Source organism: Corvus hawaiiensis, chromosome 30 (genome assembly GCF_020740725.1).
Source record: "Corvus hawaiiensis isolate bCorHaw1 chromosome 30, bCorHaw1.pri.cur, whole genome shotgun sequence".
Lineage (NCBI taxonomy): Eukaryota > Metazoa > Chordata > Aves > Passeriformes > Corvidae > Corvus > Corvus hawaiiensis.
The window spans coordinates 1,289,270-1,307,181 of NC_063242.1; the positions used below are offsets into that span (position 1 = coordinate 1,289,270).

The following is a 17,912-nucleotide window of genomic DNA, read 5'->3' on the forward strand; positions in this document are numbered from 1 at the left end:
ACGCTATTTCTTTTAGAACAGTTCTGTGCAGAAATAGCTTTATGGAATATTTCTACTTTCCCAACATTATAAACATCTATTTTTACAGCAACAACTGTATGCCCTTGCCATGGTTCATCTATTCCTTACACAAATGCTCACAGTAATTTTTTCCAATTACCATAAGCCACAGTAGCAGCTCCAAGTTTCCAGTATAGACTGCCAGCTCTTTTTCAAATCCCCAACTTCTCCACTTGCTAAAACACATACCCAGTTTCAGCTTTACTTTCACTTGCCTCTTTGAGGGGAGCATATTTTAAATGAAACAGTTTTCTCTTGTGATTTCTACATTGTATTTGTATCTGTTTACAAGCAGCCTTCAAAAACAGCAGCTACTGGTTAAAATTGATAACTCAGCCAGTAATTGTTGGGAAAGGCAAACATCAGCTCAGAGAATTGCAAGCATTACACTATTCATTTTTATAAAATTACACCTTCAGCTGAGACCACATCACTAGATTATATTCCCACAGATAAAAATGGGCTTATATCCAAGCCATTAGTGAAGTTTACATTCCCTCTGTTCTTCATGTTGGAGCATCTTGCTGTCTCTTCCTGCCACAGGATCCCATACAATAAAGCTTTCTGCACTGCCAGGCCTCTCTCACGCAGCGTTGTCCGCGACAGTGCTCCCTCATCCGGCATCGCTGCAGACCACTGTGGCGCACGGGGGTGTTTAAACGTTTGAGCTGCTGGCTGGGGAGCAACTGGGTTGTTCTTCATCTCTAGAATGAACAATTGTTCTGTGACTTTTTTAAAATGTATTCTATTTTAACAGTGACATTTCACAGAAAGAAAAAAAACCCAAACCTGTATGACTGACTGTACATTTTGAACTGAGTTATGATGTTAATGGACAGATTGAAATACTGCAAATCAAATTCTAGGAGCTGTGCTACCATTCCCTGTGTGGTGGGGATTTGCCAGGGATGAGGCAACAACAACTTCTCTGGGCAACCTCTTCCAGCATCTCACCACCCTCACAGTAAAGAATTTCTTCCTTATATTGAATGTAAACCTACTATCACTTTAAAGCCATTCTCCCTTTTTCTCTCACTATATGTCCTTGATAAAATTTTCTTTTTACAGAGCCAAAGATATGCAAATAGAAAAGCAATATACTCGGTATATTATCTAATCAAGAATTTTTGTTTTGTAGATATAAATGCACCAGCATCATTCTGTACAACACTGTATTAAAAATATCACAAAGTAGTCAAAATAAATAAAACATGCACCAAACATAACCAGCTTGGACAGTGAAATTTTGGTGTATATTATTTGTGACCTGCAAAGCATAAAATTTCTAGCCTGTGCATCTTGCCATGAAATGCATTTGCTCTGTGCAGGTAACTGTTTTTTGTGACATAACCCAGCATATTAAAGATTTCTATAAAATAAAGGCCTTGGAAACAAATACACGTTATTGCAATTAACAAGACAATTTATTATAAAATAGTCTGCAACACAGAGAAGTAAAACATAGCCCTTCAAGACAACCCACTGAAACAAGAAAGTAAATAATTTTGTACAGAACATAGTTTAATTATTCCTTCATCAAGAAGATGAGAATCATGGAACAAAACGAAGTAAATTACTTCAAACAACCTGTGAATTTACAGAAAAACCGCACCAACAAAATACCCAAACAAGACAGTATTAACAGAACTGTCTGCTCTTTTTATGTCCTGGCATGGATCTGAGCAACAAACATGTAAAACTTCTGAGTGAACTTGCTTTGGTGCACTCTACCAAAAGAAACTACAAAGAAAAGTCACCTACAGACAGAGGATTTATTTTCAAACCTGGGAAAATTATGAAATAAACCTCAGTCAGTCCAGGATAGCTTTGAAATCTTGACAAAGAGACGTGTCTGTCACTGCCTCCAGTAGTGCCACAGTATCCTCTGGGATCTTCCTGATCAGCTGCATCTTACCTACCAACATATCAGAAACAATTCACTACAACTGCAAATAACTATTAATTCTGGTTTAGAGAAAATGTTAATGAAGTAATGAAATCAATACTAACTAAAACCAACTAAAAAGTTGAAACACTTGGAATATGGGGATTAAAAAAACCTCTAATAAAATATGCTACTATTCTTCCACCCTTAAATCAGGCTAACAAGTAAAAAGGTTCAAAATTATAAGTGAAAATACTAACAAAGAAAATCAAGGAGCAAATTCCTCCTACTTTCTGTTCTTGCAGCATTTTTTTGTACAGATTTGAGAACTTCATTATATTTTGAAAAGTATAAGCCCATTTGTTCAACAACTTTACCCACCAAATAAGGCCTTCTATTAAATCATAGATACTTTGAAAGACTGAATGTCCCATCAACAGAATTACAGACAGTAAAAAGGACTTTTTAAAGATTAGGAAGAACATGTAAAATCCTAGCAACAGTTTAAGTCCGTCACTAAACAGAGTCGGCAAAATTGTCAATGGTGCAGAAAGCCAGAAGTGCTCAATAAACATTTGCCCTGTATTTGGAAAGGACACAGATGATTTATTTCTATCTGATCATGATAAGGAAAGACTCTTGCTCCTTTCCCCGCTGGAAATAATAGGAGGGATGTTAAACAGTAACTGTGTTTTAAATACTTAACTCTGAAGAATGATGACAACTCATACTGGCAAGCCCCTGATGTTGATATTGAATAGGTTTGGGAATAGTGGGAAGAACCTCCTCCCCAAAACCTGAGCTTGATATTGATTCCCATGGAAAGTAATGGAAAGGCATGTGCAGGGACACGAGAAAAAACCATGTTTATATCAATTCCTGTCAACAACATGATCTTACAGAGGTAATAGGTTTTATGTAACCAATACAAACTCCAAAATGACAACAAAAAAATGCAGCTGTTAAGTCAACACAGGGGCTTTTACCAGCCTTGTTTATCTTTGTGCTACAGATTACTGTAGCATATAGAGATACTGAGCTAACTTCACAGGATCCCACCTGAAAGTCAGTGACTTCCCTGTCATGACTACTCTGACATCCACACATGCTACCTGATTTCCAGAAGACAAAACTTAAAATACAATGTTTAAAACTAGCTTTGATATCTCTACATAATGTTTAGGTCTGCAGTAACCCTCTCTACAAGATGATGTTCTGATTTCCCTCCAAAGCAGAACTGCTCTCTTTTTGGGGCACTGGACTCAGCGAAGCTATCAAAGGAAGCTTATGATACATTTCAAATCAAATAGGTGTTATTCTGGACTGAAACCCAAGAATTTCTTGGTCTTGTATAACAAAACTGCCTAAGCAGAGTGCCAATTACACAGTCAGCATCAAGAGTCTGGCCTTCACCACAGCTCAATTCATCAACAGGATTGGCTGCTTCAGGAAAACCTCTCACTGTCCACTTCTAATATCTTAAAACTGAAAATTCTATTATTTCTGTGGCTGGCCTGCAGGCAGACTGTACAACTGCTTAAGGAGAGAGCTCCCCAGGGGCGAGGGACATGGACAGCTTCTTTCACCAAACAGAAGTGTCAGAGACACACCAACACCACAACTCTACAACAGTACACCTGCAGCACAGCCAGTGCTTCTGTTTCCAAGTGACCCATGTGACACTTTTTTGGGTAAGAGTTTAAATTGTGGGAGGAGTTTATTTAGTTGCCTGTTAATCTACATTTTTAAAAATAGAATCTTGAGCATTTATATTTTATTTAGTTACACCTGCTGAGAATACTTACATGATTTCCCCAATCTTACTAAGCCTTCTGAACTGCACAAGCTTACTGTCAAGCATCAATTGTCCTGTGAGAAAAAGGCTCTAGAAAATGCAGTGCTGAGAAGCATTTTAATCTGCCTACTTATACTAAGTAAATTTGAATAAAATCAGAAAAGATGGTTAATGTACATCTGAGAACAATATTTTAGGATGAGAAAACCTTAAAAATACATTAGTTTCTAAGTTTTATTACAATTAACCATAGATAAAACTGTAAAAATAGCTGAATACTTACAGACTTTTAAGGGTGTAAGCAGACATTTGTAAACAGCTTTGTGATTTGACAGTTTGACAGTGAAGGCATGGTAGCAGAGCCATTCTGCTACCTGAATAGGGAATATGCCAGATACACCTTTGTTACCTTCAGCAATCCCTAGAGATAGAAAAGGAAAAATAAGGTAACTGAAAATGACGAGCATTAAGAAGTATGTCTGATCTCTCCTCTCCTTCTACAAAATCACCCCAGGATTTTTTACTAGAAACCTGTGTAGTCAATGAAGTCTCATACAACAACAGAAAAACTAAAAACCAGTGCCTGAAACACAATCTTCAGAAAACTGAGTTTAAGAAGAAAAATGCACCATGACTCTTATCATGCACTTCTCAATATTCATTCCTGATCTTTATCCCAAAATTACACCATCAGACTGCACATTCAAGATTTGTTACTTGTCTAAAAAAACCCAAACCCACTACCTTCACTGCCATTAACATCCTATACCTGTATTTATTGTTTTCAGGATAGCATAGCAGCATGATGCAGTCTGAGAGATAATCCTTAGGAAGAAATGAGGATTTTTTCTAACTTGCTGGTTGAACGGAAGTTGGAGAACACAGGCATGGAACCTGTTCACAAAAACAGCCTATTTAATCAAAAGTCATTTGCAATTTTAAGTGAAACTATGACTACACAGCTTAGGGACTATACAACATTTAAAAGCACCCAACAGTCTTCAGCTGTATCAACACTGTCACTGCATGACACCTGTCCCATATATACACATTCCTGGAATGCCAGACATATATGATGTTTGTTTCTAAATTTTATGCTGAAAGAAGATCTTGAAGCCATCTGCTTTGGTAACAGAATTCTCTTCTGAGGACAGCAACTGTGTCATGTGCAGGGAAAATTAAACTACACATCATCACCAATTCCTTATAACAGACCATGCCACTAGAGAACAGCCACATGACAGAGTGTGAGAGGAAGAAAAAACAAAGCAAACCCCCCCAATAAATTCTGTTCAGGTATGCAGGACAATAGACTTCCAAATTATTCCACAGACCAGGATACTCACTCCTTTGCCTATTTGGAAGCCAACTCTATAGAAATTATGTGTATCGTATGCTTCCTTACACCTGTTTGAAGATATTTTAAAACCGCTGACTTTTTTTTTTACCTTCAGACTCAGGCATTATAATCCTGCTTATGCTGAATATAGCCAATTACAGTGTTGATTTTTAATTAACCCAGCACATTGCAATCTCTTTAAAAAACTGTGACATTTTCAATATTTAAAGGATAAACCTAACTACAATGCTGCATTGCAGGTTTTGGCTGAATTAACCTGACATGCAGTTATCATGGTGGACAGTATTTTAAGTAACATATAAAGGCCATTGTTAGAATGTGACCATAAAACCAAACAGAAGTAACTAAGTGATCATATCTATCAGAGAAAAATCTTAAATCACCCACAACACAAAAGTTTAAGAGCTGGACACATCAGTGCTGTACTACACAAACCAAATTACACTTCTTGGACTAAGAATACAGCTTGAATGTGAACAAAGATGAATTTAAGAATAAAACTAAAATGTCCCTTCCTAACAAGGGTGAGCACAGCAAAAGAGTAACATCTGATTTCCACGAAGAGTGAAGGACTTCTCCCACATTTTCTCTGTCAAAACAATAAAAACCCAATTACTTGCTGTGGCAAATCATTCAAAGTTTTCAATGTAAAGAGTTTAGTATTTTCATCCAACTTGCTTATCAGTTTTGATTTCTTTCCCTTATCTTTGTTCAAAACATTCACTTCCTCTGCTGATCAAGACCAGCTCACAAATGCCAAGATACTACCAGCTAAGGAGCAATTAAAATGTTATTGGCAATAACAAACTACAATTAACTTGGTGGAATGAAACCTCACTTTACCTAAAGTTACACTCGTCAAAGTTCTATATGATTTTAACAGATACAAAGTTCTAAATATAAACTGGCTAACATTTAACTGATCTAAATATAAAATGGTTAATAAGGCTTCTTGTCATACTCCTGAAGCAAAACAGACTGGTTATCTTGAGGTCGGCTGTCAAGACCAAGACACTGAAAATCCATTTGGTGAAGTATCCCTTAAACACACACATCAAATATATCCCTTTATCCTAAAACTAACAGTATTACTTAAGAACAGTGTTTAAACAAGAATAACTTGACCTACTACTGACATTTACTACTGCACACATCATACATACATAGATGCACACACTGCACACTTATGTGGCACACTTTTTTCTAGTTCATAGCTCCTCCATGTGTCAAGAAAGAGTAATGAAATACTGACACTTCAGACGACAGTGACCTACCTGTAAGCCTGGAGTAAAAATATCTTGTAGATGTTAATGAGAACTGTTCTAAGGCTGTTGATCTAGAATAGAACAGAAATAGAGCTATGAGAATATTTTAGTGTTATAATAGAATTTGTTGAAGATCTAAACAAAAAACATTTTACGCTAAACTTTAAAGATTTCTTTAATGCAACTAAGTTAATGTTGTGAAGGATCACCTCTGGAAGACTCCACATTTTATTTGATGTCAACATTTCCAGATTACGTGGATCTCCTCTCAAAATAAACTTTTTTATGTTAGAACTCAAAGCAGCTTTAATGTTCTTCATCACTAATCACAATATTGCCAAACATCCATTTTCAGATTCCCACCTGTAAATCAAGAAATAAACTATGACATTTCAGTTTGAGGACTGCACTCAGTTTGTATTTCATGTTTTTCCCAGCTGTTCTACTTGAGTTGAAGGAAAGACTTGATCTGATAGAGGTACAGGTATAACTAGAAAAAAAAAAGTAAAAAAACGTAGTTAAACTCCATGAGCTAATAGACTAAATTAAATTCTGTAAAGTAAGCCTCATTTAACCTCCCATGTTACAGACACTTCCTGCTAATCAATGAGCCAGCAGCTAAAAGATGACCATAATTACATTCAGTTGAAGGAGACTAGGCCCTGTGGCATTAAGGGTATTAGCTAAGGGCTAATAATTTTTCAGGGCTGAAAAATTCACCCTGCAAAAAAAAAGCCAAATCAATAACCTTAAAAACAAACTAAATGTATTTCTTAATCACATGGTCTAGCCAGAACATTATTAATTACTCCAGTGACAATCATCTTATCTATGATCCATTCAATGAAGGAGCTTAGGCTTGAAGCCACCTAAGTTTCTGGAACACTGATTTTCCACCTACTTAAGTCAAGCTTATCAAAAGCAAAGCCTTGTAAAAAACACTGTGGTGGACTTGGCAGTGCTGGGTTAATGGTTGGACTCGATTTTAAAGGTCTTTTCCAACATAAAAAATTCTATATTTTTTGATTAGTGTCTCCCAGACCAGGAGCTTATCAACATAAACTGGTTTTTTTAAGAAGTCAGCAAATAAATCTCTTTGGCTGTTGACTTTGATCCTTTGCTATAGGAAACCATGTCACAAAAATTCCTTTCCTAAAATGACCAAACTTTTCTGTTTAGGAAGACTACTGAAGAACTTTACCATACTATCGGTGGAAAACCTCCTCCTAATAAACACTTATTTAAGGGCTGTTTATACTAAAAATGGTCAATAATGCAGCAAATATTATCCTTGAGTTTAAACAGTTTTCTTTTCAATATTTAGCAAATGTCTAATACTATCTCTACTAGTCCATGTAAAGGGTCTACAGAACTTTTCAGTAGGATACTTTATCCTGTCCTGAGTTCTATGCCACTTCAGACTGTTTTGTGTAAATGGTCAAGGTTGCTAGTTTAAAGAGAAGTTCTCTTCCCCACATATTCTTTCCCATCTGAAGTGTACCAGAGGGAACACCTCTGATGTTGAAAGGATTGCTAGTCACTCTAGTCTATACCAAATTAATCCCCATCTTTTTGGCATTTAATTCAACTACACCACTCCCAAGACACCCTTGTGCTTCTCCTACTATGTGTGAGATATTGTAACGCTGACACTGGAGTACACAGCTCTATTTACCTGGAGTAATCGCAGTAAACCTCAAGTGTTTTTACATCTAATAACAAACCACACCACGGGATCAAACGACAGTCTGGCAGCTGTTTAAATTTGGAACATCCTGGGATATCATCAACAGGAAAATTCACCACTGTCTTATTTGGGTTTATTAAAAGGCCGTACTCAGGAATACCTGTTGCTAGAGTCCTAAAACAGATATAAACAGTTAGGCTAAGCCCCCCCCCAGCAAAGCAGACAAAAACTGGTGCCATGCTGCAAGACAAGATCTTGAACACAAGAGCAGAAATCAAAGAATAAAGGGAACCACAGACAACTCTTTAGGTTAAGGAACACAATTAGAAATGAAGAAATTGAAGACACAAGAGGTAAATAAACACAAATAAACTTGAGGATAATGGAGAAAAAATTTTACAGATTAATGCAAATTAAGCACATCAGCCATGCCAACACTTGAAAGAAGCTGTATAAACCACACTCACAGAAACCTCTGAGATCAAAATCACTGGAAAAAGACAGATGACAAGTTATTGTTTTTGGAAGTAAATAAAACCAAGGAGAATCCATATAACAGGAACCTCATTTATCTGATGAAAAGTTTTGAATTTTGAGAGAAACATTTTCTCTAAGAATGTTTTCACTGCCAGAATGCCTGTTGATTACCTGCTACATATTGGATCAGCTGTGTCATGGACAGGCAGCAGTTTGTCTTACTTGGCAATGTACTTATGTTCAGGCTTCATCCTTTTAAAGAGAGGAAGAGGTAGGCTCTTCTTCTTGAGGAGTCATAGTCGTAATGCTGGTCCTCAAAACTAATTTACTGAGTCCCCTGGTTCTAATAGTACATTAGGAAAAACTGTTACTACTCCATTTGTGGCAGAGAGTTCACCGGATCTGTAAATAGTTCTGGAAATCTCTCACAGAAAAGGCTACTTCTCTACAGAAAATCAGCACAGCTGGTGCAGAAGTTGATGTAGAACAAAGATGCAGACAACTTCAAAGGGCAAGAAGGACAATATCTGCACTGCTACTCAAGTGACATCGTGTTGAAAAGATATTACAGAGATTAATAGCTTGAGGCACTCACTGTTAGTTTGATTTATCATTTCCAGAACTGTAAACCCACAAATCCCTAGAAATTTCTTTCTGTTCTGACAAGGAAATGAGGACAAATGAAGTCTTCAAAATACACTATCCCCTATTTCACACAATTTATACTTCAAACTGTACTTAATTGATTGCTCCACCACATTTCAAGCTCACAACATAGCTGCATCTTTCTGACTAACTGAAAAGCATGATGCAACTGACTACACTGCAGATGCTAAGCTTTTCTTCAAGACCTTCCTTTGGATCCTTTAAATTGACTTCGGCATCAGCAGAGCTCCCCTAAGACTGACTGTACACTCCTATCCGTGGTAAGGAGCCTCTTCTAGGATTCAATTTTTAAAGAAAAGGTAGTTCTGAAGCACAATAAAGAACTACTGTTTTAAAACTTCTGTGTGAACTGCATACTACCATGCTATTGGGATCTTCAGATACTTATCATGGAATGTTAGTGACCCGAAAATTCTTAGCAATATTGGATCAGACAAGAGCTGCATTCTTTCCCAGGGAACAGAAAGCAGCAGCATGAGCGCCCAATAAAAACATTTTGAGAATGTAAAGAAGACATCTTAAAAATTTGAGGGAAAATGGTTTTAAAAGACAACTGTCAGCTGCTTTGGTTAGCCCACAACACTAATTTTTGCTTGAAGCTCCACCAAGGTTAGTAGGTAGGTCCCTAACTTAATCTTAAGCAGGAATCGCCCATCATGTGAACTGCAACAGATCTTTAACTGGCTATCAAGACTGTAGCTTTAGGATTCTTCCCAAGCACAGGCTACTACCAAGGGCTCCAAAATAGTCCTTGATTGTTAACTCATAAAACAAATACACCTATGTGCATAAAGACGAAAAAGAGTTATGTAAAAGGTAATAATGCTTACTACTTTGAAGACTACATCTCTAATAGCCTACCTTAGAAAAGTTCTTGCCTTCATTAAATGTGGTGTAAGTAGCAAAAAATCATCAATGAGACGTATTAGGACTCTGTAATGAAAGAAGAAACCAACACTAGAGATTTTAATACGTAATCCTTTCAAAGTTTTTTCATACGCTTCAGAGCAACAATGTGCCTATTTTAATTCAAAAGTGGTAGAGGCCGATATGAACTCCAAATTGAGAGTCATGAAGAAATTCTCAGTTCTGCTTCTTTCCTAAACATAAATGAAAAAATTATATAAAATAAAAAAGCAATGATGATGGCTAGATGAAACACAAAGGAATTTACAACAGACAAACCATTCCACAGTGGCTTCCCTGGATACAGGGGTTTATACTTTTCCAAGGGAGAATTTGCAGTATCTTTCTCTACAAGACAAGGAAAAGAGGTGCCAGACCAGGTACACAAGTAGATTCTTGGTGGGCTCCAACTCCATCTTCATTTACCACATAATAACTTGTTTATGAAACCATAGCTTGAATGTAAAATGGAATACCATCTACCACTGTAAAGGCTGGAATTTTCTTTTCCAACAGAATTCAGACCCCAAGCATGCCCAGGTTTTTATGGTAAATCCTGCCTAGCAGATCACAGAGAAGCAGCTCTGGAGATGATGATGTACAGTCTCATCTTCAAAGCAAGAGTACTGCCATCACTATGACCAGATCAGCTGCACCTTGGCCCAGCCAAGTCAATAACCACCTTATTCTCCTGACTTAAAAGGACACATTAAATTGTCAAGATCATTCAACAGACACGCACTGAAGAGTGCATTCTTCTGAACCAGTTTCATAATTTCAGTTTTGTGAACACCCCCCTTTGAAAGCAACAGACAGCTCACATCACTAGAGCATCTACCTGTGTGGAGTACTGCCATCGAGTTGTTTTTTCTTGCTTTGGAAAGAATTCACAGCAATGAAGGGAGATGTCTTAACACAAACAAGTTTCAGGGTCCAGCTCATGACTAAATACCCTAATCCAGGATTCAGTTGGGGATTTGTTCATACAAAGGTAAAAGGAAGTTCAAAATTTTTACACCTAACAAAGAGACAAAGGTTTTATCAGGCTAGCTTTCTGTCAAGCTCCTAAGGAGCAAGCACACGCGCTGGGCAGAAAGACTAAGAAGATTTACCAAAAGTCACACAGGACTTCAAACAAGAACCAACATTCCTCATAAAAAATCTGCTATAAAGATGTGACCTTGATAAAATGTTAAGATTTACCGATGGTGGATTTGAAAGCCCTCAGGCAGAAGCCTGGAGTATCAGGAAGTCTGTAATAAACATCTCATCTTGTCTGAGGTGAAAAGACCACAGATGATGTGGGAAAGAGCGAGGCAAAACCATAAACTTCTCAGAAGTACAAGAGCAGCTTGTCAGACTCTTTACAGCATCCCTAAATACAGGGATCTAAGAATAAATCTCCTACTAAAGACACAGGAAAGCTTCTCAGCATTATCTTCCCGATCTTGTAACAGGGAAATTCTCCCAAAAAACCATCACAGTTTCACTGAAGCTGCAGAGATGTTTGTGTGCACCACACTCCTAATGAAGTTGGAAATCCTTGAAATTCAAAATTAAACATCAGAGAAAATGACTAACACATATACTACACATTATGAATTACGGTAACAGAGCACAAAACAAAGCATCCCTACCCATCCTGCTGTATTCCACTGAGCAGTTTGTTTTCCATGTCTCCATAGAACAAGCTGCAAAGTAGGGTTGACAAAATGGAGCCCTGTGGAATTCCACAGCACTGTAAGTAGTACCTAGCAAAGAGTAAAAGAAAACAAAAAATCGAAACATGCAACAAGAGCACAACAGCTGTTAAATTTTCTTTTTTTTCCAAGTGTAACATAAGTTTCAATAAGAAATATGTTGTATGTTTGCCAGTTAGCCTTATTTAAATTTGCTTGTTCTAAGAATCTACATAGAGATCCAGAAGTTTTAACTTTAACAGTGAAAAAAACCCCCATTAACACACATATTCCTTTTGTATTAACAAACTCCAGGAGACAACTGATATTTGATGAATGAAATTTTATAACTAACTGCAAACCCCAAAGCCTCCTTCTGCTGCAGACACATCCTTCATTTAAGTTTTTTAATTCTTTATGTTACATCTTACGGTGACAGCTTCAAGAGAAGTGTTCTTGTACATTAAACAAATGGGAGAATTTTCTATGCTGGCAGAAACCAAATTGGTATGGCTTGAAAAATCCAAGGGAATGATTTTCACAACACTTCTTTGAAGCAGTGAGATACTACAACGTCCATTTCACATTATTCCATTAATGACTTGGCGAAGCTGAAGAGAATTAATTTAGACCACATACTACTTTTGAGCACTGATTGTACTTTCATTTTGAGTCATCTGAAAATTTTCCTTGCAGTAATTTTATTTTCTTACAGACTTTTGATAAACATATCAAATGGTTTTAAAAGATTTCTTATAGGCCCCCAGCTCAACAATCTGCATTTTTCTCAAAACATCACATTAGCATTGACTAATTGTGATTTTTTCTTTGAGAAAAAGAGTCTATTTATTTACTAAACTTACACGGGTTTTTTCTGACAAACGAGAACAAGCTACTTAAAAGGGCTAACAGAACAAACAGCATTTTTCAGTCAAGTTGTGACAGAATTTAAATGTATGAAGCTGGTTTTGTCAGTGTGTGCTTCCTTGGAAACCATTAAAATTCCATGAAACATACTCACGTTGGTTAGTCATTATTAAAGTATGCTACAAGAGCAGTCTTATAATCCTGCCAAAGGGAGCATAAGCACCAATACTAGAAAAAACTATAAACACTCTTCTATGTGACTCCTTGAAAGCTTTTCTCACTCTCCCTCAGTCCTGTGAGATTCTAAAACAAGTTTTCTAAAACAAAGGTATTTTTTCCAGAGCAAGAAGCTATTAATTCTAAGATACATCACTCTGAATTTACAAATAAAGATCATGTAAGTACTTCCTTTTTCAGACATGGTACACATTTGCCACCTAGAGGCAAAATACAAATACCAAGTCAGTATCTCTACCAACACAAGAAGAAACCTGCACTACCACCTTCTGTAACATCTGATTCTTAATTTTGGAGTTGCCAATAATTTTAATTCCTGTTGCTACTGCCTTTTATTTTTATTGCAACTTGCCAAATAGCAAAACCATGCAGAAAAGGTTTAATTTTGCACTACAGAGAAATGATTAACAAGGCTTTTGCATGATTACTTGGATGTTACCCTTGCTTTTGCTCACACTATGGATCCCACCATTTTAAAGTACTTTCCTTTTGAATTACACTTGCAGTTTTAAATGAAGGTTATTCCATATTCTATGGAATAATAAATTATGAAGGTTATTCCATATTCTATGGAATAATGCATTGTGTATAGATAACATCATCCAGGTAGGAAAGAGAAATTTTATTCAATATAAATTTGTTTCTAAACTCATCATGCTTTTTTGGAGCTTAAACTGATACGCAAATTTCAAATTAACATGAAATAGAAATCTTTAAAAGACAGCTACCAAAAGTCCATAGAGTCAATTAAAGGTATCCTCTTAACAGAAAACAAACAAACCAAACATGCTATACAAAGAATAACTAGTTTCTTTTTTACCTGTTCCCAATCTCCAGGATGCTGTTATGTATCATTTGAAGGAAAAAATTAAACAGGCTGGAACTTGTCTCATTGAAAGTTAAGCTCTAAAAATGTGACAAAACATTTGAAATGAAATGAAAATGAAATGAAATGAAAAACACACTACAACTTTGAAGACACACAGAAATCTTTAAAAAAGTGGACTGTAGCAGCTCAAACCCCGAAGTAAGTGAAAAGATAAATCCTAAACCAAAAATGTGAACACACATACTAAAAAGCTGCTCACATCCAACAATTTAATTTTTTGTTGGATGTTGGGTTTTTTTTGTTTTGTGTTAGGAGAAATCAAACATAACATCTAAACACACTTTTTAAAGTGCTGGCATAATATACTGGATTATTACAATGTATAAGACCTCTGCTCTTCTGGCCATTTTCTATCCTGTAGGACAATTTCTGTATGTCACGGTCTGTACAGTTGCCCAAGCTGAGATACACTTACTTGCCCATTCTGCTGCAAAACACACACTTTGCCAGGTATTACCAACACTTCCATGCATGACTGTACACCCAATATTTATGGAACATTTTGTTAAAAACTGTTTGATAAAAAAATCCATTTACAACAATTTAAATAACTTTAACGATGACTTCATTCAAATTAAAATAAAATTACTTATTACTTGCATAGATTAGGCAGCAGACAAATGCACCCAACTTTTGATAGAGCCAACTTTTGATTGCTTGCACTGAAAAGGTAACGTGATGTACCTGTGGTACAGACACCCAGCCTGACACAACACTTTTCTCAAAATACTCTATTCTTTGAAAATAACAACACACAAATTGTTTTCAAATGTAAAATAGTTTTAAATAGAAGGCTGTTGCTCATGCAATATCTAGCACAGTTTTCTAAATCAGTTTGAAAAAATGTGCAAAATGTACTTTTACATGAGACGTCCAGCTAGTTTCCTTTTTCATTAGACTTTCTTATTTTTGTAGGATACTGGAACTGTACACCAGGCACACCATATATTCTACTCCTATGTCCACAGATACACAAGATCATTTTACTTGTATGTTAGAAATCACCTTTTGTCAACCCTGTCATTTTCCACTGCCAGGTTTAGAAAAGAAAAATTTAAAGAGGAATTATTAGCCTGAAAGAACATACCTGTCTGCTCATTTGATGCTCAGGAGATGCTGTAGGTTGTTATTATGGAACCCCATGATTCCATAATAGAAAAAGACTGAGCATATCAGCTACATCTATGCCTTTGTCATGCTCCTTGCACAGAAGGAAGTCTTGAGAACAAACACTTGAATCACAAGAATTAAAACAGAAGCATGCCTTCTTCTCACAACAAAGCATCAGTCAGTAAATTTAAAATACATGTAATTTTTGTATTTTAATTCAAATTTTAATTCACTGAAAGCAAGAAATCTCTTTAAACAAAAACTTTAAGAGTTGATCTTGTTTGTGTTGCACTTAACTCCCCTAAAGAAGAGTTCATTTTCATCAACCTTGACAGGTAATCCTTAAAATAAGTCAAGATGCCACATCCTTAGCTACTTAGCGTATAATACGTTTTGCTCATTCTTACTTCTGTAGGTTTTGGAGATAGCAAGTGCTGAAGCCCTTCTTTAATAGACAGTTAATTTCTCACTTGAGAACTGTTGCGAGAAACAATGAAATTAGAAAAGGGAAAGAAAACACTGGTTAAAACAAGAGTTTGAGACAATAATGAGAATCTGGGACAAGTCTCAGGCTTTTTGCCAGATGTCCTGCCTGGTGCACTCCTCCCACTGAACACTGACAGCCTGTTACAAACACCAAAGAGGAGTTGACAGAAGTCTTTCTAGAGAAGGTGCTGGGTAACTAGACAAGAGAATGTAACCACATAACATGTACAAACCAATAAAAATCCCAATCTTCCTCTAATTCTTTCTTTTTCAGTTGAAAAGAAGCCTCACAAAACTTACCTGTTCAACTACTATTGCATTTTGCAATGAGGCATTCTCCTGAAGCTGGGACACAAACTGCTTCATGTCTGGCATAAAGTCCTTGAAAGTAGAAACCTGTGTAATTGTTTAAATTGTAAAGAAATAAATGATGAAAGCAGTGGAAAATTCAGTAACTGACTTCTTTTATTCAGTGGAGATCAAAGGACTAGCCTTATTCTGTTATTTTAATCCAACAATTCATCTACTGTTAAAATGAAATGTCTCACTCACAAATCTCTATTTCCATGACACATTTATCTCTATTTTTACTAATTGTGAGTAAAAACTTTAAAAGGTGTGGGCGAAAAAGAAACTTTTCTACCTCTGGAAAATATCTAACAGTAGTAAAAAAGGGTTTATTAAGTACTTAACCAATTCAAATTGTGAGTAAAGAAAGCTATAAAGGAAGACTTTTCCTGGGACCAAAGTAAGTTTATAACAGCAAACAGAAGAAATCAGGAAGTCATACATGTCTCCTATAGAGCCTCTTGGCTTTTCCACTTGGGGTAATCATAATCACAGCATAGCGCCGTATGCAGTACACAGTTCTCTTCTCAGGCTTCAGGACCCGCGAAATCACTTCCACAAGTTTCTTGTGAGGAATGGCATCATAAGCCTTGGACACATCAGCCTGAAATAGAAGAAATATCTTCCACTACATATTCAGCAATATTGTTGTGAACATTGTGGTACTATAAAAAAAGTATTGCTGTAGTACATAAGCAAGGCTGAAGGATAGATCACATGGGAGTAAAATTATTGCAACACTTAGGCCAAATTTGTGACAAAATAAAAACTCGCCACTTACCTGAAAAATCTTCCCCCACTCATCAAGTATTCCCTTAGAAGGGATATGCAAATCATCAGTTTTAGCACAATTCTTATTATTAACAGAAGATTATACCATATGCAACCCTAAATCTAACACTGAACCCTCAATCATTTAAGTTAATAGCTGATATTTTTATGTTTAAATATTATAAGAAACTTTCCTCACCATATGGCCATGGAAAGGACATCTTAGACTTTTGGAAAGCTGCAAACCTACATATTTTACCTTTCCCAAGCCTCATATTGGAAACCTACCTCTGCTTTTACTTGTCATAGTCAAAACTGAAAAATTCCTGTAGAAGCAACAATCTTAGGGTTATTATACACAAATTATGTCAATGACATTACCCTTTGGCTTGAAAGATAACAAGACAAAATTACGAAAGTTATTTCAGGGCAGGATGACAAGCGACATATGAGAGATGAGAAAGGAGCCCCCCTATAATACACATAAATCTGTGTAATTTACATATTTCTGTATACATTGCCCCAGTTCAAAGTTATGAACTGAAATCAAACAAAATGTTGTCTGCTAGACAGAACTGAAGAAAGTGTGAAGAACAAACTCCTTCAAATAGTGGGTTAAAACAAGCACTGATTTTTTCAAAGTGGGAGAAGAAACTTATTGGAAAGACACCAACTAGAAGTCATGTGTTCATTTTCAACAGAAACTAATGACACTGAGATAGAAAAGACCAATTTTTTAAGAGACAGTGAATTTATTCAAATGCACATAGGATGTTTTTTCTGGTTTTCATATGGCTCAAAAGCCTACCTGAGCTTGTATCTTTCTCCCACTTTGATACCCAGCTAAATGTAACTGCAAAAAATTCAGCACATGTATAGAAGTGAGAGCTCCTACATGACAAAAAAGTGGACAGAAAAACACCCAAGTAAAGGAAGCTCTACTGCAGCGACACCCATCCACAAAAAGCAATCAACCACCCCCATCAAAAAACTAACCAGAGTCTGTTAGGTATGCACAAAATTTTATTTAGAAAAAGAAATAATTATGCAGTCAGGTCACAGCTAATACAGTTATAAAAGTATCTGCACAAGCTGGTTTTGAAAAGCTAGTTTAAATATCTAATTAAAAATACATACCTTTACACAGTAGAAAGGAGGAATTTCACCACCAGATTCAAGAACCTTTGTAACAAACTGCTTCCATGTCTTGTAGATATCATCTTTCCCAAACACTGAAGAGCCTATAAAACTGGCGTTTATAGTCCGTTCATAATTTAACACACTAAACAGATTTTTCAGTTGAGTGTTGTAATGATTCATCTAAAGAGACCAAAGAAAATCACCTTAAACTATGCTGAAACACATTAAATTCTGTGCAATGCAAAGATAACAAATTTACATGAAGTTTGAGATTAAATTTATGT

General features: G+C 36.2%; 1 protein-coding gene across 1 annotated transcript in view; it reads right to left on the reverse strand.

Moving 5' to 3' along the window:
- Positions 1 to 1,462: 1,462 nt before the first annotated feature.
- TERT (telomerase reverse transcriptase) overlaps positions 1,463 to 17,912 on the reverse strand; it is a 28,400-nt gene continuing 11,950 nt past the window's right edge. The window contains exons 5-16 of the mRNA XM_048289616.1: positions 17,626 to 17,808; positions 16,160 to 16,321; positions 15,670 to 15,765; positions 13,705 to 13,790; positions 11,739 to 11,852; positions 10,057 to 10,128; positions 8,041 to 8,226; positions 6,729 to 6,855; positions 6,375 to 6,436; positions 4,510 to 4,634; positions 4,024 to 4,161; positions 1,463 to 1,975 (exon numbers count right to left, since the gene is read on the reverse strand). Coding sequence (XP_048145573.1) covers positions 1,872 to 1,975; positions 4,024 to 4,161; positions 4,510 to 4,634; positions 6,375 to 6,436; positions 6,729 to 6,855; positions 8,041 to 8,226; positions 10,057 to 10,128; positions 11,739 to 11,852; positions 13,705 to 13,790; positions 15,670 to 15,765; positions 16,160 to 16,321; positions 17,626 to 17,808 — 1,455 coding nt within the window. The 3' untranslated portion in view covers positions 1,463 to 1,871. The remainder of the gene's footprint in view (positions 1,976 to 4,023; positions 4,162 to 4,509; positions 4,635 to 6,374; positions 6,437 to 6,728; positions 6,856 to 8,040; positions 8,227 to 10,056; positions 10,129 to 11,738; positions 11,853 to 13,704; positions 13,791 to 15,669; positions 15,766 to 16,159; positions 16,322 to 17,625; positions 17,809 to 17,912) is intronic.